Here is a 25,723-nt window from a genome sequence, read left to right on the forward strand (position 1 = left end):
AATTTCGTTGTGTCCCCAGACCTTGATTCCCTGCTGCAGATACCTACTGTTGACGCCCCTGTGGCAGCTTTACTTTCAGCATCATCTCTGCCAGGGGATCCGGAGGAAGGTCTAAGGCCAGAAGAACACAGGGCTGAACAGGTCCTGCAGAGGGCCCATCTAGGGGCAGCATGGGCCATTAAATTGGTGGCCACGGCCTCTTTCTTCAATCGAACCACGCTTCTCTGGCTTCGCCAGCTGCAAGACAAGATGGCCTCAGAGGACTCAAGGTGGAAACAAGACCTCAACAAGATTGTTGCTGCGGTGCAATTTTCTGCGGATGCCACCTTAAACGCTACGCGGTTTGCGGCAAAATCCATGGCCTCCGCTGTTGTGGCTCGTCGCTTGGTCTGGCTTCGTCACTGGCAGGCGGATGCCAGACACAAGTGGCGACTAGCCTCTGTCCCCTTTTCGGGCACGAAGTTGTTCGGTGATGCCTTGGACAAGTTTCTTATCGAAACCAAGGACAAACGAAAGATCTTACCTGCTGTTTTTTGAAGAGGGGAACCCCGTTTCTCTCCTTATGGTCCTCGCCCCCCGATGAGGTCTTCGGAGGGCGGTTTGGGCTCCTCCCGTTCCATGGGTAACTTCCATACGGGGTATTTGGGCCCTAGACAGAGGAATTTCCAAGACAGACCTCCCAGGGGGAGGGGTTTCGGTTCCTGGCAGCCCTTTCGAGGGGGAGGGGGTCGCTCCATCCGTTGCCGTCATTAGTAGTACCTGCGGTCCTCCCATTGGTGGAAGATTGGGCCTCTTCGCCAAAGCTTGGGAGAGTACTACTTCGGATTGCTGGGTCCTGGCCTCAATTTCATCGGGATTGGCCATCAAATTTGTTTCCACCCCCCCTTTGTCCTTTATTCACTGTCCTCTGTCCCAGATAGCCGAGCGTAGATCCCTCATGGAGGCGGCTATCAGCCATCTGCTGGCCATCAATGCCATCCAACGTGTGCCTTGTGATCAGGCGGGACAGGGGTTTTATTCCCGGGTCTTCTTAGTGCCTAAGTCATCGGGTGGGTGGAGACCCATTCTGGACCTTAAACGTTTGAACCGGTTCGTAATCTATAGAAGGTTCAAAATGCAATCCTTACGTTCAATCCTAGACGGTGTTCGGAGGGGCGATCTCCTCTGCTCAATTGATCTCACGGAGGCTTACCTCCATATCCCTATTCGCCCTTCCCACAGGAAGTTCCTCCGTTTTTGTTATGCTGGGGTTCACTACCAATACACGGCCTTACCCTTTGGCTTTTCCTCTGCTCCCCGTAGCTTCACTAAAATTTTGGCGGCCTTGGCGGCTCACCTCAGGCTTCAAGCCGTTCGTCTCCAGTGTTACCTGGATGACATCCTCCTTATGTCATCTTCCTATCAGCAGGCCATGTCTGATCTCCACCTTACAATTCAGACACTAGCGTCGCACGGCTTCTCTGTTAACGTGGAGAAAAGCCACCTAAATCCCTCGACCAGAATCCTTCATTTGGGGGCTATTATTGATTCGGAGCAAGGGAGAGTTTTTCTCTCCCCGGATCGGCAGGCCGCGTTGAGATCCATGGTAGCTAAGGTCCTGAAGGATAAGAGGGCTTCCCCTTTATTTCTTTCCAAACTCCTAGGCAAGATGGTCTCGGCCATCTCGATTGTTCCCTGGGCCAGGTTACACCTTAGAGACCTCCAATGGTTTCTCTTGCCTTTTCAGAGAACGGGCAGGGGATCCTCTCTCACCAAGGTGGCAGTTCCAAGGGAGGTGCTCTCCTCCCTTCGCTGGTGGCTCTCTCCAACGCTCTCCAAGGGCTGTCTGTTCCTGGACCCTCAGTGGGTAACAGTGACCACCGATGCCAGCACATTCGGATGGGGAGCCCACTGTGGAAGTCAGATTGCGCAAGGTACGTGGTCCAACGTGGAAACTACCCGCAGCATCAATTGGCTGGAGCTGCGAGCAATTTACCTGGCGCTTCGAGCATTCCATCTTCTGGTTTCCGGCGAGCACGTGTTGATCCTCACCGACAACACCTCTGCCAAGGCGCACGTCAATCGCCAAGGGGGCACCAGGTCCCCTACACTGATGCGGGAAGCAAAAAGACTAGGCCTTTGGGCGGAGAAGCATCTGGCCTCCTTGAAGGCAGACCATATCTCGGGGGTCTCGAACGTGACAGCAGACTGGTTGAGCCGCCAACAGATAGATCATGGAGAATGGAGCCTGCATCCTCTCCTTTTCCAGGGAATAACTGCTCGCTTCGGGAGTCCACAGATAGATCTGTTTGCATCCCACCAGAACAACAAGTTACCTCGCTTCTTTTCCCATTTTCCCTCCAATCAAGCGGAAGTGGTGGATGCCCTGCGCTATCCTTGCCCACAGGACCTACTTTACGCCTTTCCGCCTTTTCCCCTCATCCCGAGGGTAATTCGGAAACTACTGCTGGAACAGGCAGAGATCATCCTGGTGGCTCCACACTGGCCAAGGAGGTCGTGGTTTGCAGACCTCATGCATCTCTCTGTGTCCCCTCCTTGGAGGATTCCTTGTACTCCAGATTGCCTCAGCCAAGGGGCGATTCTACATCCGGACCCTCAGTGGCTTCAGATGACCGTCTGGCGGTTGAGTGGGAAACTCTACAGCAGGACCTCATCCCCTCTGACATAATTCATACCATCCAGGCATCTCGGAGGTCATCTACCCAACGGATTTATTCCGCTACTTGGCGTGCCTTTGCTTCTTGGTGTAAGACTCAGGGGTTTTCCCCTATCCAGGCTTCCATCTTACAGGTCCTTCGTTTTCTACAGTCGGGTTTGGACAAAGGGCTGTCTCCAAACACTCTCCGGAGACATGTGGCTGCTATTTCTTCTATTTTGACATATAATTCGGTTCATTCGTTGTCCCAGCAGCCTCTGATCCGACGATTTCTCCGTGGGGCAACCAACCTCTGTCCTCCCATACTACATCGATATCCTTCCTGGGATCTCGTCCTGGTGCTGGATTCCCTTATGGAATCTCCATACGAACCTCTTGCTTCTGTCAGCTTACGTCTGTTATCCGGCAAAGTAGCCTTTTTAGTGGCTGTCACTTCAGCGCGCAGGATTTCCGAACTAGCAGCGCTCTCCACTAGGGAGGATTTATGTGTTTTCCATGGGGATCGCGTGGTCCTCAGGTTAGATCCTACATTTGTGACTAAGATTAACTCTCCCTTTCATCGTTTGCAGGAACTGGTTCTTCCAGATTTCTATCCATGCCCTTCCAACCCACTGGAGAGCCGGTTACACACCCTGGATGTCCGCCGGGCACTCGAACTCTACATCCAGAGGACTGCGGCTATTCGACGAACAGAATCACTGTTTGTTTCATTTCTACCGTCTTCCTTAGGTCAACGGGTTACTTCTTCCACGGTGGGGCGTTGGATCAGAACAACGATTGCAACTGCATACGAACTTCAGTCCTTGCCTCTTCCTTCCAAGGTCACAGCCCATTCTACCAGGAGTGCGACGACCACAGCGGCTTGGTCTTCGAACGCCTCTTTGGACGAGATCTGCAGGGTGGCGACTTGGACATCTCCTTCCCCGTTTATCAGACACTATAAACTAGATAAGTTCGCCTCTGCGGAGGCTGATTTTGGGAGAAGGGTGTTACACCGTGTTGAGGCCTGGGAGGGGTGTTCTGTCCAGACTGTTCCCGCCCGTGATATGGGACAGTGATCTTTGGTATGTCCCACGTCTGGCTGCTGTCTCCACCCTCAAGGGAGAGGGGGCGTTGGTCCTACCTGATACGCCCCTTCTCGTTGAGTGGAGACAGCAGCCAGCCCACCCTGAATTCAGTCTGGACATCCATGCCTTTTTTTGTATTATTGATTTGTTGATACTGTTTTTTCTTTCCACACACCGAGTCTGGATTTCCTTCGACAAAAGCTGGGAGCCCTGGCAACAGGGGGCGGATTTTAAAAGAATTCCAGGCTCAGTCCATCCTCTGACCAATGAGCACAACCCACGTCTGGCTGCTGTCTCCACTCAACGAGAAGGGGCGTATCAGGTAGGACCAATGCCCCTTTTACTGGATTCTATATACAAAATAAAGTGTCTTTATTGTATTACTGTATTTTGCCGTATATTAATTATATAAATGTTCCTATGATTTCAAAGACATGGTTTAAACATTACAGGAAGTTATCCTAATTTCCTTCTGTTAGGGGTGGAAGGGTGGAAGTGTCTCTCTGTCTTGATGAAGATGTCCTCCTCCAATGAAGTAGAAAATTCTGTAGACACAGTAATACCACTAAGGCAGTGGTGAAATCCATTTTTTTTACTACTGGTTCTGTGGGCATGGGTTGGTGGGCGTGGCTTGGTGGGCGTGGTAGGGGAATGATACTGCAAAATCTCCATTCCCACCCTACTCCAGGGGAAGGATATTGCAAAATCCCCATTCCCTCCCCACTCTGGAGTCAGCCAGAGATGGTATTTGCCGGTTCTCCAAACTACTCAAAATTTTCGCTACCGGTTCTCCGGAACCTGTCAGAACCTGCTGGATTTGGGTCTGCAGAATTAAAAGCTGCTTCAGTGCCCTTCCAAACTAAAATACTTGCCCATCATAGTCTGAGAAATACCCATAGAAATGGAAAAATGCAGACAGAATTTCAGAAGAATACTGTACTTATCTTTCCACTCTCTGTCCTGGCTTTACAAATGGCAGAAGGTTAATTGGACATTTTCTATTCTATTTATGTTTGCACTGTCATTTAAGAATATCATTTTGCTGTACCATAATAAATGAATTAATGGTTTTCATATGTTCCCGGAGTATTATAGTTTCTGAGCAATAAAATCAAAAAGAATAGCTTTTTGAAAGATAGCTTTTTCTTTATTACTATCCTTCTATTACACCTTTAAGATAGCACTTGGTACATTCTACAGTGCCATTTCACACTGGGTTTTTGAGCATTATGGTGAAGCCTCATGCGGTGAATATTAAATATTAAATATTGTGTTTAAAGAAATCTTGTTAGATTCGCTGAAATGGCAGAGTGAGTCTAAGATTAAAATTTTCTCCCTTTTCAACCTTTAGCAAAGAAGTATCTTCTTCAACCTAGGGCCTTAGTTCAGAGATTATTCAAATTGAGAAGTATATTTAATTTATGATAGGCGCACTCAAACTTTCTGCTATGCATAAGAATTTGTGGTGAATGGCAGAAGACAGTAGTGATCCACTTTCTGATATGCACTTGTTTATTTTTTGGTTGACTGCAAAAGTATTCAGCAAGCAATTATATTCTTTCAGGGAAAAGTATTTGGATTCAAATTACAACCCACAAGATCCCAACATTCCAAATACAACTTTTGAGGATATGACTACCTATTAACATCTATTTCTCAGAGATGATGACCTAACAGGTATACAGGTAATCCTCGACTTATAAACATTCATTTAGTGACTGTTTGAAGTTATAATGACATTGAAAAGTTGACTTACAACTCATCCTCACATTAATAACAGCATCTCTACATTCATGTTGTCAAAATTTATGTAAATGGCATCCTGCATCTGTTTACAACAGGGATACATGATAATCATTTGTGACCTTCCCAGCCAATTTATGACAAGTAAAGTCAATGGGGGAAGCTAGATTTACTTAACAACTGCAGAAATTTGCTTAACAGCAAAAAATAATAATAAAAAAATTTGGTGTGACTCACTTAACTACCTTCATTAGCAACGGAAATTCTCTTCTCAATTGTGATCATAAGTCGAGGACTACCTGTAATTGTCAATACTAGTCAATAGTAAAAAATTCTTTGTCCTATGCTATACACCAGGGTATCAAACCTGCTCGCATCGCAGGCCATATCATGACATATTGCAATGTTTTTTGCCTTTGTGGGCATGGCCTGTGCAGCCAGCAGTTTGACAGACCTTCTATACACAGTGAAATCCAATGTGGCATTGTACATCAGAAGGAGTTGCTACATGTATACAAAGGCCCTTCCATGCGTAAAGTCTGTCTCCTGGAAGGCACTGAATGCTTTAAGATTAAACCTGGATTTATCCTGAACATCTGCTTCCTCTTATACCAATTGTCAAGTGAGAAATGGTATTTTATAACTTGATCGCATCATGTTTTCCAATAGTATTTAACAAAAATGTATTAATTGTAAGCAGATACATAGGCATATCAAATAAGATAACTTCATATAGCTGAATTACTGTAAGTAATGAAATAAAATTGAAATACATCATAAAACAGTCAATATTAATTTACTGCAATCATTCAGTGCAACCTACTTTGAAATTTGAATTTTAGCCAGTAAATGTAAGGCACTTTGCAGTATGTACCATATTTTTCAGACTATAAGATGCATTCCCCCACCCAAAAAAAAAGTGGGTGGAAATGTCTGTGTCTATGGGCCTGTTTTTGGCTTCCTGAACCCTCCGCGTGTCCTGTTTTTGCTTTCCCCAGCATCCAGAAGCACTCTGCAGGCATCGGGGAGACCGAAAACGGGAAGCGTGAAGAGCTCGGGAGGCCAAAAACAGTCCCATTTTTAGCCTGCAGAGTGCTTTTGGATGCCGGGGAGAGCAAAAACGGGACGCGCAGAGGAAAAAAACTATTTTTTTCTTGTTTTCCTCCTCTAAACCTAGGTGCGTCTTATGGTCCAGTGTTTCTTATAATCTGAAAAATTATTTATTTTATTAAAGAAACATGAACATTGCTAAAATGCACATATTTTAAAAGGTTGAAAAAAAATTAAAGCATACACTTTTCAATAGCAAATGCTGCTGCTTCCCAGTGTAGCCAACAGATATCTGAAAGGCACATCAATTAGCTGTTGGAAACTCTTTTACAGTCTGCATGCTAAGCTATTTATTTAAATTAGTGGCACCATGTTTGTATAGTCGTATAAAGAGAAAATACAATTCTAAGATATTTTGGCAAACACAGAAACTATTTTTGCTTGCTAGAAGAGGCAATTGTATAAATCAACAATACCAACACATCATGTCAATATCTATATCTATCTATATCTATATCTATATCTATATCTATATCTATATCTATATCTATATCTATATCATCTATATCTATATCTATATCTATATCTATATCATCTATATCTATATCTATATCTATATCTATATCTATATCTATATCTATATCTATATCTATATCTATCTATCTATCATCTAGCTAGCTAGCTAGCTATCTTTATCAAAGCCCAACAAAAGTGTTGGTGAAATAAACTTTATATGGAATTGATTTTTATTAGCTAAAACTATTTGGCAATAATAATCTTAAGTACCTTTTTCTCCTTTCTGGCAATTCTTTTTTTGTACAACACATGTTCTTGTTTCGCTTGTATGTGGGCATAATTTGCCCTTTGTTGAAGGAAGTTGTAGGATTTCTCTGACCCTTGTTTCATTTCCCCTTTTGAAACCACATGCTTTTCCATTCTTTGTGCAAGGACTCCACTGGCTCCATTCATTAATTTTACAATGCACTGTAACAAAAACATGATATCAATAAATATTGGTGAATAACCAATGAGATACCCCCCTCTCAATGTACATCAGATATTTAATCTGTAAATTAAATATAGACAGGAAAAATCTCTCTATATAAATTTGTATCATCTTAAATTACTCCTTCTCAAGAGCCAAGAGCATTTTTCATTTGCTCAAATATGGCTGCAGTTCTTATTTGTTCAAAGCTCATTTTACCACTGGTGACATGTAACCTTTTTATAGCATCACCCAGCAATCACTGAAGTAATATAAAGTCTGTCCTTATCACAGTAAAGGATTTTATGGACCATAGAAGAGGCTATAAGTCAGAGATTTTGAAACAAACAAAAATCTTGAACACAACCAGTGTTCTATCAATAGAGCTTTGTCTCTTAATCAGGAATTTCAGGACTTCTTTTTAACTAATATGTGGCCTGAAGAAGTTTGAACTCTGCTGACTATGAGTTACTAGTGGGGAAATGATCTAAAGACAATTTCATTGTCTTGTAAGAAATTGCATTGTGATTTTCGGAACTTTTGTATATACTGGGCAGTGAAAAAGCAGTACAATAAGTAGGATGAAAAGCAAAATAATGTGATGATGACTATATCATTGCATTGCACCAGCAAAGAGGCCTCTTAATTCAGCTAAAAATGTACCATGAAATTCTGGGCTGAAAATAATAATAAAATATTATATTCAAAACCACTCCTAGCATGGGTAAGGAGCAGAATATTTTGGGCAAATAATACTTCCTGTGGTTTTCAGTGGTTCTTTCACTTTAGTCCCTCTAGTTTAATCCCTCTAAAGTTCAAAATTATAAAATATAAAGAGGAACATCTTTTATTTTATAAAACATACTGTGTTTTATACTGAGGCTCTTTTCTGCTAACTTTAAGCTGCATGCCTTTACAGAGAGCCAACAGTAGCAAAACAGTATTCGCCTAGAATTGTTTACTGGATAAAATTATTAGCATAAACAATTTATTTACCAATATCATTGCACTCCATAGTGTGATTGTTCGGTTCCAGCCAGTCAGGGCAGTTTTCAAGGCACTTTCCAAGGTGTAAGTAAAATCCATTTTTACATTTCGTACAGAAATTTTGATTAAAGCAGGCTTCACAATCAGCTTTACATTCTGAAGTACAAGAAATAATCAATCACTTCCGGGTCATATTCCATTCCTTACATAATACATCTGATTTACATAGAAAATGACTATGAGACATGGTTTCTGCTACATGGATCATTATAGGAGGAAAATGGTGATAGTCTATTATTAAGATATATTACTATTAAAGCAGGGGTGAAATGCTCCCGGTTCGGATTGGATCGACCGATCCAGTAGCAAGGGAGGCAGGTGGTTCGGAGAACCAGTAGCAAAAATCACTGCCGCCCCCCCCCCAATTGCCCAGCTGAGCCGCACAATCATCAGAGGCTTTTTTTTATTTTTAAAAGTATTTTTTCTACAACCTCTTTGGCCGAAAAAATGCTTTTAAAAGTAAAAAAAAAAAAAAAAGCCTCTGATGATCGTGCGGTTCAGCTGGGATCATCAGAGGCTTTTAAAAGCATTTTTTCTACAACCTCTTCGGCCGATACCCACTCAGTCATATTAACCCCACCACCACCAAGCCATGCCCACAGAACCAGTAGTAACAAATTTTACATTTCACCACTGTATTAAAGTATGTCTAAGAGTTAATATTAAATAATGCTATTATTATTTACATTATGGATCTCTAGTAGAGTCTAATGTGTATTCAGGGGCTCATCTTCAGTCACCCCTGCAGTTGATACTGTTACTTATAATAAATCCTAAGAAACATCAAATTATGCCTTTTAATAAAATTTTATGAAACCTTATCAACTGGCTTTTTTCTAAAACTGGGTGCATGAAGACCTAATTGAGTGATCAAACATCTCTGGAAGTTTACATTATCCTAATATATCTGAGAAAATCAGGGTTTGCATTTTGTGTTAGATTATGTATATTAATTTTTGATATTTTTAAAATGAACTTTCCTATAAAATTATAGTGATGATGTTCCATGCATTATTTTAATTTGAGGAAGAACAGACATGTTCTTACTGTAAACCTCCCAGAGGCACTTAGGGGAGATGAGTGGCATAGAAATGTGATGAATGAATGAAAGAAAGAAAGAAAGAAAGAAAGAAAGAAAGAGAAAGAGAAAGAGAAAGAGAAAGAGAAAAAGAAAAAGAAAAGAAAAGGAAAAAGAAAAAGAAAAAGAAAAAGAAAAAGAAAAAGAAAAAGAAAAAGAAAAAGAAAAAGAAAAAGAAAAAGAAAAAGAAAAGAAAAGAAAACTGATGTGAATAAATACAGGGAAGATAAAATGGGTGAATTTCATTCTTTGGAAAGAAAATCCTATGCATGAATGACAAATTTAAGAAGGGTTTCCACATTTGTGTTGTTTTGTAAAGGTAATATTTTATAAATTGTACATATTTATAAACCACCATAGGCTTTATGGTTAAATATTTTAATATTTTATCCCATTTCAATATATGTACAATATATACAATATATATATATATATATATATTCTTACTTCTTCGTAGGGTTTATGTGTGTTTTTCCTCTAGCCAGGTTTTCCCTACGTAACCAAGGTTTTTCTGCAGCCCTAGCTCAGTAGAAGAAGTAAGAAAATAGATACTATACCTTTACAGGGAGGATACATAAGATGTGGGTGTGGCTTACTGATGAAAGCAAACGAGCTAGAAATAGATCTATATAAGTCTCCCACCTAGGGAGCCAGGAAGAACTTGCTGGCTACCAGAAAAGAAAAAAGCCCTGAGCTAGCAACAGTATCAACTTCAGGGATGACTGAAGATGAGCCCCTGAATACACATTAGACTCTACTAGAGATGGGATCCATAATGTAAATAACAATAATATTATTTAATATTAACACTTAGACATACTTTAATAGTAAATCTTAGATAGTAACTTAATAATGCTTAGGTCCTTGATTAGTACTTGAATTATTAAGTTTCCACTAATAATATCTTTGAAACATTGTATTTTAGATTCAAATTCTAAATAAACCTTGATTTATTGTTGTCATCAAGCTGACCCTGGAAGAGACACGGTATTTAATATGAGGATACTGAATAAATCAGGTGATACTTAAATCACAACAAATATATAGCACGAAGCTTATTGAAGTGGGCTCAAATGAGCAGTCATATCTGCTATTATCTATCTGATATCCTATCTGATCAATTTACCAGCAACTCATGGGTTTTTTTGTGCTTTCAAAGTTCAAAACTTTCCAAATATTAAACAAAATTTAGAAAGCAATGGTTGCAACATTCTATCAACTTACTCATACACTCATTTCGTTCTGGGGATCGTTGTCCAAAATACCCAGGAGGACAGGATGGAAGACACACCCCAATCTGTTTCATGCGAATCCTCTTCAGGAAAAAGAAGAGTCTAGGTTTACATGACATGCATCCATTGTATTCAGAACATGTTGCACATCCTCCTTGACAAGCTTGGCTCATATTGCGATGCACTAAGAAGAAAAATCACAAGTGTTATCATTAGTTATCAATATTATAGCTTTTTACTCATATTTCAAAATTTGTTTACTGTTATTAGTAAGTTTAATACAATGAATTTTAATGTCTTTACAAAAAGAAGAAAAACAGCAAAAATGCAGATATTTTGGTCCTAAGTCAGTGTTTTTAAAATAAATTGTATATTAGGTATAATGAGGTTTACTTTAGTTTCAATTTGTGTACAATATGTAGATTGCAGCTCCAATGGTATTCAGAAAATATGCATATTATTCATAAGTAGAAATGACTTCTATTGCATTGTCAGAGTATAGACTTAATTTTCCTCTCTTTATGTTTAACTTGGTTCCAGGAAATATACTGCTCAAAAAAAATAAAGGGAACACAAGCAGAAGACATCCGAGATCTGAATGAATGAAATAGCCTTATTAAATACTTTGTTCTTTACATACAGTAGTTTATACGCTGCTCAAACAACTAAAGGGAACACAAAACTATTGTATGTAACGAACAAAGTATTTAATAAGGCTATTTCATTCATTCAGATCTCGGATGTCTTCTGCTTGTGTTCCCTTTATTTTTTTGAGCAGTGTACTTAAGCTGTTTGAAATATTAAACAGCAATTAATATCTCTGAAAGACAAGTTTGCTCAACTTTGCTATCAGACTGATATCAGATGATACAAAATAACCTAGACAAGAAGGATTTAGATTGCAGCTGTAATTTATATGAATAGCAAGGTCCAATAACTGTATGGAAAGAGGGAAAAACATGTTATAGAAATTCATCTGTATTATATAAATATTAATATTTAGTTGTTTCTAAATCATAGTCATCATAGCTTATGTTTATGTCTACTAATTCTAGAATAGACTAGTCCCTGCAGTTTTCTCAGCAAAGATTTTCAAAAATGGTTTGCCCTTTCTTTCTTTTTTGGGATGAGAGAAAGTGGCTGACTCAAGGTCAGTGCCTGAGGTAGGACTGGAACTCGCAAACTCTCTCACTGTCTAGCCTGATGTTTTAATCACTACAACAAACTGGCTCCCATTTCATTGTCTTATGTATCTATTATGTATTTATTTATTGCATTTTGCCTCTGTATTCAGATTATTACAATAGAATGAAATCCTTGAAAATCTAAAGCATGTTCAGCTTTAATATAAACTTGATTGTGATTGCTATTTTCATATCATGCATTCTGCTTTAAAACAATTCTTGTTCGGTAAATCATCACAAGTCATGGAAGGTAAATGAAGAAAATGAAATGAAGAAAATGAAGAAAAATCAGGAAGGACTTCCTGAATTCTTCATGAACACTCAATCAGTACCAATCAAATCTAAAAATAAAAATATTCATAAGATTTTTCTGTTATCTTTAGTTAATACAGAGCCTTGGTGGTGCAGCAGACTAAAGTGCTGTTATGTGCTAGCACTTAGCTGCCAGCTGCCTGCAATTAGTGCAAGTTCAAATCTCACCAGGCTCAAGGTTGACTCAGCCTTCCACCCTTTCGAGGTACGTAAATTGAGGACCCAGATTGTGGGGGCAATAAGCCAACTTTGTATAGAACAACACCACTTAGGGGGGCCTGAAAGCCCTAATAAACAGGTATATACATAAAAGTATGCAGGCTATTGCTATAATGCATTGTAAGCCGCCCTGAGTCTACAGAGAAGGGCGGAATATAAATTGGACTAATAAATAAATAAATAAATAATACAATATCTTTAGTTGAAGTAGCAGGGCAAAAATATGGAAGGACTCTGATATCTAATATTGTAACTGTGAATTTATACTTCCTAGATTTATGTTTCTTCAGGATCTTAATAGCAGATAAAATAGAATGAATTTCATTTTTAACCACACACATTGATAGTTTTCAGTTTTTTGCTGCTTCTAAATAGAAAATACCTGGAAAATGTTGTTTTAGAATAAAATAGAGATGACACAACTTTTACAAACCAAATAAAACTGCCAGACATTACACACACGCTCTCATACTAGGAAAAAATACCCTAAAAAAATAAAAATTCACCCTGCAGCCACATCCTCTTTTTATCATTGTCCTACCAAAGAAGCCATTATCTTCCTTGTTCCATAATACTCATTAAAGGTAATCACCAAGAGTTGTCTATTCCAATTTCAATGTAATCAGTGAAATGTATGTTTCATGAAGGGCACAATTATATCTGTCTGAAACTATTATATGCTTATTCCTCCATAACATTTTTCGTACATATAGTGCACTTAAGAAGAAGAAAATATACAATGTTTTTTAAAAGTTTAACTTAATTTTACTTAGACTTTAGACTTGAAGTGGTTTCTGAATGCATTTAAGAGCATGTTTTTGAGATTTGACATGAATACTTTGACAGCCAGTTTGGTGTAGTGGTGAAGGCATCAGGCTAGAATCAAGGAAATTGTGAGTTCTAGTCCCACCTTCAGTATGAATCCAGCTGGGTGACCTTGGGCCAGTTATTCTCTCTCAGCCCTGGGAAGGAGGCAAAACCTCTGAAAAACCTTGCCAAGAAAACTGCAGGGACTTGTCCAGGCAGTCGCCAAGAATTAGATGTAATTGAACGAAACAAAAATAATAATAATACTTCAGTATTAAAGAAGAGTGCAAGAGTCAATATGTCAATGCAGAGATAATTTAGTCATACTTCCTAAAGATGACACTGACTTACTACATATCACAGATTTCAGGTGCTTCCCAATCCTGATCTTATACCGCATGGTACCTGATCCACAATTGTATCTTGGTTTCAGTCCAGTAAGTTTAGCATTGGATTATAGCCATGATGGCGAACCTATGGCACATGTGCCCAAAGAGGCACATGAAGCCATGTCACCTGGCATGCGCGGCCTTACCTGTTTGTCTTCCAGGTTTCTGGCGCGCATGCAAGCATGATGATCAGCTGCACTGGTGCTGAAAACCAGTGTGCATGTACGCCGGCCACCTGATTGTCGGGTGTGCATGCACGCCAGAACCCGAAAGTTTGGCTTTTCCGGAGCGCGATCCCTTTGCGTGCACAGCAGTGCCAAAAACCGGCCAGCGGATGCACACCAGCCAGCTGATTGTCAGGCACGCATGCGCGCTAGAACCCGGAATTTCGGCTTTTCAGAAGCGCAGCCCTGACAAGAGTGTGTGCACGTGACATTTCTGTATGACAGATTTGTCATCACTGGACTATAGCATTGGCTTTAGAATATATGGACTTATTTATTGCCATTAGCAAGGACTCAAAAATGATTCAGGCTACCAAGTATAAAACAATTATTTTTTAAAAAAAGGTCTTCACAACTAATGAAATCAAAGTATTAATGTCATTCTAGGAGATGGAATAAAATTTGTTTTTTGTAGTTGAAATTTATCTCTGGTTCCGCCTGTATAAATTACCATGTGGAATTTGGTGTCATACAGTTCCGTCCACTGTAGAATAGTCTTTTCAAAACTTTAGTAGAGCTCTCTAAATCCTGCAAATATGAATTAACATCATAGTATTGAGATAGTAGCTAATTTACTGGTAACTTCAGCTGATAAATTATTCCATAATATTACTTTTTCACAAGATTGCCCAAAAGCTTATGTGGGCATAAGCACAGAATTTTCTGTTAAAACTGAAAAATGAAGACTAAGGGACAACAGCCTTTTTTTCCCAAGAAGCCAACAAGAATTCTCCATGTAAAATCTTTTCTAGTTTATATGCCTTCAGCTACATGCAGCAAAAGGGTTTTAATTTAAACTTGAGTATCATGAATTAAACATTCATGGTTTGGGGATAGTAGTGCACAGTTATTATTAAATAACCGAATGGGTTATTTAATGAGTCACACCCCTACTTGCCCACCAAAATGAATTGGAGAGAAGGCAGTAGCTAAAAGTGGCCAATAAATGGTGGGCAGTACCCACCATTGTATTATCTATTTTACTGCTGCAAAAGTACAGCATCATGCAAACGACAAGACATAGGTGGAAATAAGATGAAAAAATCACTTAAGCTTCTGTTCCAAAAAGTATGAAGATAATTGACTCCAACTCTGGGCAGGAGATGACAGGAAGCCCTCTTGCAGAAATATCCCTCAAGAACATTAATGGGACATGTGTGTATCTTTTATGAACTACCCTTAGTAAGAACGTATCCACTTAAAAATATTTTCTTATGATATATAATATACAATTGTTTTATGTAGTTATTAATTTGTAAACAAGAGATAATTTTTTTATCCTCCAATCTAAATTAGTAACCAACTATACATTACAAGCACAATGTTAAATTTGCAAGGAAATTTAGTATCAGGTAAAATATACATTCCAAGGTAAACTGGTCTTCTCATCATATGCCTTGAAACTTAAATTTGCTGAATACATGTGACAGAAACATGCAGTGTTCCAGAAGTTGCTGAACTACTTTCATTTAGCACCAGCCAAGATATCCAGTGGTGAAGGCTACACATTCCTTAGTTTGTCCTCATATTTTATTTTCCATTAGTAGTGTGAATGCAAAGATAAATTAAATGATTTCTAAAAGTATCGACTGAGAGGAAGAATATAAATCAGAGCTTTTCTGATTGTTTGATTTTCAATTTAGGACTTTATAAGCAGATTATATGAAAGAATTGGAGGAATTTAATTTCAGCAGCAAAACTTAATGCCATTTGGTTTTGACACTTAATCAATCCCTTATAGATAAAGGTTTTTGCCCTTTCACAAAAATGAGAGGATCACTTCAATTACACTTTAAAAAAGAATTTGCTATAATCTCAGATGTGATTCCCTTTTGTAGTGACCTCCTGGATTGGTCACCAGTATCTATAGCTGAGGTTAAAGATCTTATTGCCCAATTAAAACCAGGTAAATCATCTGGAGGTGATTACATTCCCTCGATTCATAAAGAAAAGCAAAGATTAGTGGGGCCTAGTTAACAATTGGTCTACGGAGTTGTTAATATATTTACACACATTAACAACACATCCAATTTCCATCTGATTGGAATCAGACTATTGTTGTACCATTGCACAAAAATAAAACAAATAGGCATGACTCTACAAATGCAGGCGTATTAGTTAATTAAACACAGTAAGTAATCTTAATGCCAGATTTTTATAGCTAGAATTAGTAGACTGAGTACAAAATAAAAATATCATTATTGAAGAACAGGCTGGAAGAATGATCAGCATTAGATCAATATGTGGTTCTCCATCATTTAGCAGAGATGATAGAGAGAGATTCCTTTTTTGTAACTTCTGTTAATTTTAAGTCTGCTTTTGACCTAATACCAAGGGACAGTCTGTGGAGCAAGCGGAGACAGTCTAATATTGATAAAAGGCTGCTCCGACATATTCAAACACTTTGCTCAACTACTTTCCTGAGAATCTGATGTACTTCTTGGGAATATTTATTCAAAGCCATTCCAATTTATAGAGGGGTAAGAAAAGGTTACATATTAGCTTCATAACTTTTAAATCTATATTTAAGTTAAATAAACCAAGCACTTGCTGTTTTAGATCATCACCTAACTATTCTAGCTGATTGTGCAATTCCAGCATTACAGTATGCCAATGATGTAGTTATTATGTCTACTTCACAGGTGGGATTGAGAAAAGCACTTAGGGCACTAGCTTTAATCTGCACAGAACGAAAGCTATCAGCAAGCTATCAGAAAACCAAAGTTTTAATCAAATGTAAAATTTAGTCCATCATAAAATTCACAAATGGAATGCACGTTGAGTAGGTGCGCACTTGTAAATATCTTAAACTGTAAGTCCATACTTCTCTCTCCAGGAATGCTCTATTTTTTTTTTATCAGATAAGTATCACACAGGGTACTCTATAGCTATTGTGAGATACTACCAATCTAAAGGATCCCATTATATTGCTACAGTTTCAATCTTGTACTCAAACAAGAAGAAAGAAGAAGAAAATTCCAAGAAAATCCTTCTTTCCAAGAAGAAAGTCAATGAACTGACAGATCCTCCAATGAGGACAGGTGAAAAGAAGGTGATAGACAGCAGAGAGAAAGCAGAACTGCTTAATTCCTTCTTTGTATCTCTTTTTACACAAAAAGAAAGATATAGCCTAACCTATCAAAAGCAGCACTGAGGGAGAAAGAACAGGTACACGCCAAAATAGATAAGGAAATAATAAGAGAATACCTATCTACCCTGTATGAATACAAATCACCTGGGCCAGATACTTGCATCCTAGAATACTGAAAGAGCTGGCAGACATAATCTTGGAGGCACTGAATGTAATTTTTCAAAGCTCCTGTAGCACAGGGGAACTACCAGGAAAAGAGCTGATGTGATACCAATCTACAAAAAGAGGAAAAACTGGACTCAGAAAATTATAGGCCAAGTAGCTTGACATCAATACCTGGAAAAATCCTGGACAAGGAAATCAAGGGAGGATTTGTGAACATCTTGAAATAAACAAGGTGATTTACTAGAGGTCAGCATTGATAAAAACACATCATGCCAGGCAAAACTTATATTCTTCTTTGATAAAGTGATTAAATTAGTGGATCAACGAAAAGCTACAGATATAGTATACTTAACTTTATTAAGGCATTTGACAAAGTAGACCACAGTCTACTTCTTAATAAGGTAGAAAAATGAGAAGTAGACAGAACCACTACCAGATGGATCCACAGTTGGCTGAGCAACCACACCCAGTGTGTAGACCTTAATGGAACTACATCTACATGGAAGGAAGCATGCAGTGGGGTAAACCAACTCAGTAGTCAAAGACAGAGCCTCATAAATGATCTAGATCAGGGCTATCAAACTCCTGGCCCATGGGCCAGATGCGTCACATGCTGGCCACCCCCACACCCAGTTTAGTGAAGGGGGAAAAAGTCCCGATATGTCATGTGATGCCACCATGATGATGTGAGTTTGACACCCTTGATCTAAATAAGGAGATAGAAGGGGAACTCATCAAATTTGCAAATGAAACCAAGTGTGTGAGTGTGTGTGGGGGGGATTGTTAACATTTTGGAACATAGACTGAAGATTCAGAAAGTTCTTGACAGGTCTGAGCATTGGGCCCTGTCGAACAAGATGCTGTTCACTGGTGAGTAAGGTAAGGTCCTGCACTTAGACATGAAAAGCCAAATGCATAGGTACAAAATAGGTGGTACTTGACTCAAGTACCTGTGATAGAGAGGTCTAAGTAACTGTGATAGAGAGGTCTAAGTGTCCTAATGGATCACCACTTAAGTATGAGCCAGAAGTGTGTCGCAGCTGTCAGAAAAACCAATGTTGCCCAGGGCTGCATCAACGGAGAAATAACATCAAGATCATGAGAAGTAATAATGCCACTTTACATTGCACTATTGAGGCCACATTTGGAATACTGCATACAGTTCTGGATATCACAATGCAAAAAAGATTCTGAGACCATAGAAAGTATGCAGAGAAGAGCAACAAATATAATGAAAGGTCTGGAGGCTAAACAGAAAAGAGGGATTTGATTATTCTCCAAAACAACAGAGGGAAGGACAACAAGCAACAGGTGGAAGCTTGTTAAAGAGAGATCCAATCTAGAAGTAAGGATAAATTTTCTGACAGTGAGAATAATCAATCAATGAAATTGCTTGCCTCTTGGAGTTGTGGGTGCTACATCACTGGAGGTTTTCAAAAATAGATTGGACAACCATTTGTCTGGGTGATATAAGATCACCTGCCTTTTTTTATTTATTTATTTTTTATTTAATTTGATTTATATGCCGCCCTTCTCCGGAGACTCAGGGTGGCTTACAATGCGCTAAGCAATAGCCTTCATTGTTTTGTATATTTATACAAAGTCAGCTTATTGCCCCCACAACTGGGTCCTCAATTTACCTACCTTAGAAAGGATGGAAGGCTGAGTCAACCTTGAGCCTTGGCGAGATTCGAACCTGCAGTAATTGCAGGCAGCTGGTCTTAATAACCAGCTTAATAACAGGGTGCCTTAGACCACTGTACTACCAAGGCTCCTTGAGCAGAGGGTTGGACTAGAAGACCTCTGAGGCCCCTTCCACCCCTATGTTTCTATGTTCTAGGAATTTAGTATTGTATGGGTCCATAAAAATTAGACCCTTAACTGAAAATATCCAATATTATGAGAATAATATTCAATATACATGAATATTCCACATGCCGTTTAATATTAAATAGAAAATAGTAGATTCATTGAGTATGAAAATTATACCCCCTCCCCATGCACCCTGAATTTGTTGAGAAACTGTTTCAAGATTAAGAGAAACCCACCATGGAAGGATGCAGAATTTATTCAGTCTATTAATTTCTTTGGCACAACAGAAATAACCTCCAGATCAGCCACATGAGCCGCCAGTGGTTTGCTTTCCATCCAAGAATATTTCATATAAATAAACTGAGAAGAATTTTCTGTCTAAAGAATGAATGAACAGTTCTTTTTCCCCACTCCATACATTCCTCCTTGTTCTTCTAAAATTTATAGGAACTCATTTTGGCAAAGTTATGTGCATGCACACATACACATATGCACAAGGCTAGGATAAAGGTATTTTATTTATCAACGTATCTTGGGGCTTATTTGAATGAAAAACTCACAAAATAGAGCTGTGTTCACTTTGGCAAGAGGGGCCGCTATATAAATTTAAATAAATAAATAGTACCCCTGGGTATACTTTTAACAGCTATTTGTCCCCTAAATTCAATGAGATTGCAATCTTCTATGCAGAAACAGAAAGGATTATAAACTCAACAATGGGATTTTAATTAGTAAGGCCTAATTCAGTCACGTTTGGCAGCTGCACATTGTGAAATTGGTTAGATTGTACCAACCTCTCCTGCTTTTGTTTTAATAGGTAGTTTCTATTCAGACATGATACACATACAGTATCTCTATACCTGGTTAATTAAGAACCAATGTTCCTAATGAGTGGTTTTGTTCTCTGTCCTCATGTTACTGGGAAGACTGTTTAAATTGACTATTGAGTTAAGGTGCTATCTAGCCACTCTTGAGCAGCATCAAACAATGCTGGCATAAAAAAAAACCTTTTTCCTATTTGCTAATTCTTAATTTGTATCCATCCCAGGTCAATGCTGAATGGCATTCTCATGATTCATGAGTATACCACTTATGCTAGGCTGTACTACTGGCCGTACTACTGTCCTGTCAGCATGACATTAACCAATGAGAAAAAACATCCACCAGTTATGGCACTGCAGAAAGAATAGTTTGGGTCTGATTTTAGGATACTGCTAAAGTTTATCCACCTGGTTTCTTTGTTTCTTTTCTATAACTCCTTCAGCTCTCTCCAAGAAATAATAATGCTGCTACCACATGAGATGCCTAGTTAATCTATTACTTCTATTCTGTGTATACTACCAGTTGAATATTCCCAAATACTTGAATATTCTGGAATTCACAACATTCTTTTTCTGTAGCAATTATATTATGAATTACTTTTGAAAATTCCAATTTAACAAACAGTTTGATAGATGGAAAGAGAAATTGATTGTCATGAAACAGAAGTCTATACTTCCAATGACCCCTCAGATTATCTAACCCAATTTAGAATTTTGAATTTAAGTCCTTGAAAATCCAAAATAAATCCAATTTTCTCCTTCAGCGTTGGAGACCTTAAAGGCATTTTTGGAAAAAAAAACTCAAAAACTGAAAGCCCCAAAGAAGAAAACATTCACTCTGGTGCTCTCACATCACCAGCACTGCAATCTGTGCACACTTGTCAGAAAAATTTGCTTACTCCTGGTTTCAAACCAGAAGCAGATGCAGTCATCTTCCAAGGCATGGAAAAAGAATGGAATAAGGAAAAGGATGTTGGTCTTCAAGAGGCAGAATTATATAGTGGCAAACCACAATTTCCTGTCACATGTTAAAGCCTCTCAGATGTTAGCATATGACTGCATCCATACCTCATGTTACACCAAGTATGTGCAATAATTTTGAGGCAGATCTGCACACTAGCAAAAGTGTTGTCCTAGTGGTTATGGTTAATTACAAACACCCATCTACTACCAAATGAATTAGCTTCTTCAGACACTCCCAGTCAGACCTTCATGGGCCCAAAGGTATTTCTGCAAGTAAATACAGTTGTTTTGCAGCATGGCAGCTTCTATCTATCTATCTATCTATCTATCTATCTATCTATCTATCTATCTATCTATCTATCAAAAGATCAGGTGATACAAACCATTTCCCCCTGTCTATGCCAAGCCATAGTATGAATTGACTAGTTTTGGCTTTACATTATATATGAATTGAGCTACTATGGCCTTGTAAAGCATGCTTTATATCTTAAATATTGAATCTGAACAGATGATTGTTCATAAACCATGTTTAAAACAAGACATAGGTTATAGATCCATATATATGGATCTATATATATGCAATCTGAATTAAATATGCATTTCTGTATTACTTGCATTGATCATTTCTAAAAATATATATCAAGGTCTATATCAATTGTTATTAGCTGTTGTCTGAGTTGACTTTACAGATGTCATTCGTTATTTGCACCATTTTTTAAAATGTAATATTAGGAAACCAAAAGCTGAGCTGGAATACTTGGCTAGAAATTTAACAACTTCCATTGTTAAATGTTACATATTTCCTCATCAGCTCTCAAACTATATGGGAATCATTCATACTATTAGCATTACGAAACACCAGTAGCAAGGATCTCTTACAGCCTTCTAAGTTTTTGTTATACAGCGTTTTTTTTTATAGAAGCCACAGAAATAATAGCAGGAACATTTTTTTAGTTTAAAACTTCTTTTCTTATTCCTGCACATACTATACCACAAAATCCTGTAATTTCATTTTAGGATGTTTTATGTTGCTTATTGTTAAAGAAATAAGACTTAATGCAATCATTCAGCTTTATTACAGAAACTGAACAAACAGTCTGACCCACTGAACTGAAAACAGTCCACTATGTATTATGGTCTTTTAGATACATGTTGATGCTCTCATTTATTTTTCAAGCCCAGACAGAAAACCTAAGCAAAGGCCTTTAGCATGTCCATGGGATCCACCATATATGGCTTTGTTTAGTTTGATGGGTTCAAGTAGACACATATCTAATTGTCTTGACTTTTGCTCAATAAACTTTGGCAGTGATTTCAACATCTCCAGAAGGCACGTCATATTTGTTTATTGAGAAATAAGCTTAAGTGAAATCAGTTTATTGAATTCTCTTTTCATTCAAATCTCTGTTTTTCTAAAAAAAAGTTGAATGCTTCAATTGATTGCAATCATGATAGACAGCAGAGCTCATCAGGTGGCAACCACAGCATATGGAAGATTGTGACTTGGACATGAGGAGTACATGATAAAGAGAAATTAATTAACAAAAATGAAATAAATAAAGATAGTTATGTTGGATGACTGTAATTTATTTATTTATTTATTTTATATTGGATTTCTATACCGCCCTTCTCCCTGAGGACTCAGGGCGGTGTACAGCCAGATTAAAAAACATGCAGAACAAATATTAAAAACAATTAAAAGATATATAAATTTGGCCCAATTAAAACTCATTTACCAATTAAAAACGTTTAAAACATTTAAAAAACAGTTAAAAATTTCATCTTAAGCCAGCCCGGCTTGTTTAAATAAATGGGTTTTAAGGGCACGACGGAAGGCACTGAGGTCTTGGATTCTCCTTATCTCTGGGGGGAGCTGATTCCAGAGGGTAGGTGCCCCCACAGAGAAGGCTCTCCCCCTGGGGGTCACCAGCCTACACTGTCTGGCTGATGGCACCCCGAGGAGGCCCTCTCTGTGGGAGCGCACGGGTCGAAGGGAGGTCGTTGGTAGCAGCAGGCGGTCTCGAAGATAGCTAGGCCCTATGCCATGGAGCGCTTTAAAGGTGATAACCAACACCTTGAAGCACACCCGGAAGACAACTGGGAGCCAGTGCAGCTCGCGCAGGAGCGGTGTTACATGGGAGCGCCATGCTGCTCCCGTCACTACCCGCGCTGCTGCGTTCTGGACCAGCTGGAGCCTCCGGGTGCTCCTCAAGGGGAGCCCCATGTAGAGAGCGTTGCAATAGTCAAGGCGAGAGGTGACGAGGGCGTGAGTGACTGTGCACAGGGAATCCCGATCAAGAAAGGGCCGCAACTGGCGAATCAGGCGAACCTGACAAAAGGTCCCCCTGGTTACAGCCGTCAGATGTTCCTCCAAGGACAGCTGCATATCCAGGAGGACTCCCAGATTGCGAGCCCTCTCTGTGTGGGCCAATGACTCGCCCCCAATAGTCAGTGATGGAGTCAACTGACTATATCGGGATGCCGGGAGCCACAGCCACTCAGTCTTGGAAGGGTTGAGCTTGAGCCTGTTCCTCCCCATCCAGATCCGTACAGCCTCCAGGCACTGGGACATCACTTCAAGGGCATCGTTGGGGTGGCCTGGGGTGGAGATGTACAGCTGGGTGTCATCAGCGTACTGGTGGTATCTCACCCCAAAGCCACGGATGATCTCACCCAGCGGCTTCACATAAATGTTGAACAGGAGAGGCGAGAGGACCGATCCCTGCGGCACTCCACAAATGAGAGGCCTCGAGGTCGACCTCTGCCCCCCTGCCAACACAAACTGCGACCGGTCGGAGAGAAAGGAGGAGAACCACCGCAACACGGTGCCTCCCACCCCCAACTCTTCCAGCCGGTGCAGCATGATACCATGGTCGATGGTATCAAAAGCCGCTGAGAGGTCTAACAGGACCAGAACAGAGGAACAACCCCTGTCCCGAGCCCTCCAGAGATCATCAACCAACGCGACCAATGCCGTTTCTGTGCTGTGCCCAGACCTGAAACCCGACTGGAACGGATCTAGATAAGATGTTTCCTCCAGGAATTGCGGAAACTGTCGTGCGACCACACTCTCAACAACCTTCGCCATAAAGCGAAGGTTGGAGACAGGACGATAGTTGGCCAATATTGCCGGATCCAGGGACGGCTTCTTGAGGAGAGGCCTCACCACCGCCTCTTTCAAGGCGGTGGGGAAGTAACCCTCACTCAACGAAGCGTTGATAACACCTTGGAGCCAGCCTCGTGTAACCTCCCGGGAAGCCAGTACCAACCAGGAGGGACACGATTAATTAAGAGACAGGGAATAGTGTCATCAAACAATGAAAGTGTACTGATTATTGAGAATGAAGTTGATACATGCAAGTCTGTGACAGTGGAAGTTTAATTTTGAATTGGGATTTGGCCATCTTAAGTAGTTGTGGGTGCTTGAAAATAGAAATCCATAGGCTTAATGATAGTTGTACATTATATTTCATGAATGACCATAATGAAATGATCAGAAATGAGTTTTGATGGAAAAATGTTAAATATTCTGGATTAATGTGATCCAGGAGTGGGAAAATACTGTTAGATGACATGAAATGATGTATGGTAATAAGATCAGAGATATAGAAAAAGTGCCTGGGCCATTAAGAGATTCAAGTATAAATGGTGAGCATCTGCTTAGAAAATTGGTGGTTTGAAAATATGGTGTGAGTATAAGTCTGTGTCAATGAATATAAATTTAAAAGCTTGGTTTTGTTCATAATGAAAGATTGAGGAAAATTAATGAAGAATGCAAGGGTAATGAGAGGTCCTGAATGTGTAACAGAACATTGTTTGGTAGTGTCAAGATTAATACTTAAAAAAGAGTTAACATGGAAGAAAAAAAGAAGTAAAACAACAACAACAACCAAGAATGAAGAATCAGAGGAAAAGGTCTTATCCCCTTCCATACACATATGAACTACATTTAGCATCAAACCTAGGAGATGCCCCTCTCCGCATACATAGAAACTGCTTAGTGCCTCTGTCAGAAAACATTTACTGCAAGCTGAATTGGCCCTGAGTAGTGAGAGGGATAGTAGTGAGTTAGTACTGAGTAGTGAGAGGAATAAGGGATGCAGTGGCTCAGTGGCTAAGACACTGAGCTGGTTGATCAAAAGGTTGGCAGTTCAAATCCCTAGTGCCGCGTAACGGGGTGAGCTCCCATTACTTGTCCCAGCTTCTGCCAACCTAGCAGTTCGAAAGCACGTAAATAATGCAAGTAGAAAAATAGGGACCACCTTTGGTGGGAAGGTAACAGCGTTCCGTGCGCCTTTGACATTTAGTCAATGCCGGCCACATGAGATGTCTTCGGACAGTGCTGGCTCTTCGGCTTTGAAATGGAGATGAACACTGCCCCCTAGAGTCAGGAACGATTAGCACATATGTGTGAGGGGAACCCTTACCTTTACTAGTGAGAGGGAAAGAAATCTTAAATTGAATCTTCAAAGTGATCTGCTTGCTTTAGGTGAGCCTGGTTTGACCACCGCAGTTCACAGAAAGGCATAGATTGGGAAGAATTTAAAAAAAAAGTGCTGGATGAAATAAGGAAATGAAAAAAGCTGTGAATAGGAAAAATATGAATATAAGAGAATGATTACCATGAACATGAGGATGAATGATAACTTCAAAGAATGTATTCAAAGGAAAAGAAGACAAGGACGAAAGGAGGTAGAAAAAATGCAAGAAGTTTTAATGGAAATAAAAGTAGTTTTGAAATTGGGTGAAGAGGACTAGCCAAGAAGCCTCCGCAAAAGTAAAAGGGATTAAAAATAAAAGGGATGAAATCATTTGGAATAAAACTGAAGTGAGAGAATGCTGGAAATATGTTTTACAGAAGAGTACAGGAATGATAGT

At 39.5% G+C, this 25,723-nt stretch overlaps 1 protein-coding gene across 1 annotated transcript in view; it reads right to left on the reverse strand.

Moving 5' to 3' along the window:
- The window catches only part of RSPO3 (R-spondin 3), a 66,884-nt gene that overhangs the window by 21,844 nt on the left and 19,317 nt on the right, over window positions 1–25,723 (reverse strand). The window contains exons 2-4 of the mRNA XM_070952741.1: window positions 10,851–11,042; window positions 8,498–8,644; window positions 7,303–7,500 (exon numbers count right to left, since the gene is read on the reverse strand). Of these exons, the coding sequence (XP_070808842.1) occupies window positions 7,303–7,500; window positions 8,498–8,644; window positions 10,851–11,042 (537 nt within the window). The remainder of the gene's footprint in view (window positions 1–7,302; window positions 7,501–8,497; window positions 8,645–10,850; window positions 11,043–25,723) is intronic.

This window comes from Pituophis catenifer, unplaced genomic scaffold (genome assembly GCF_029215685.1).
Source record: "Pituophis catenifer annectens isolate HBS135680 unplaced genomic scaffold, rPitCat1.0.hap2 SCAF_1, whole genome shotgun sequence".
NCBI classification, from domain to species: Eukaryota; Metazoa; Chordata; class Lepidosauria; order Squamata; family Colubridae; genus Pituophis; species Pituophis catenifer.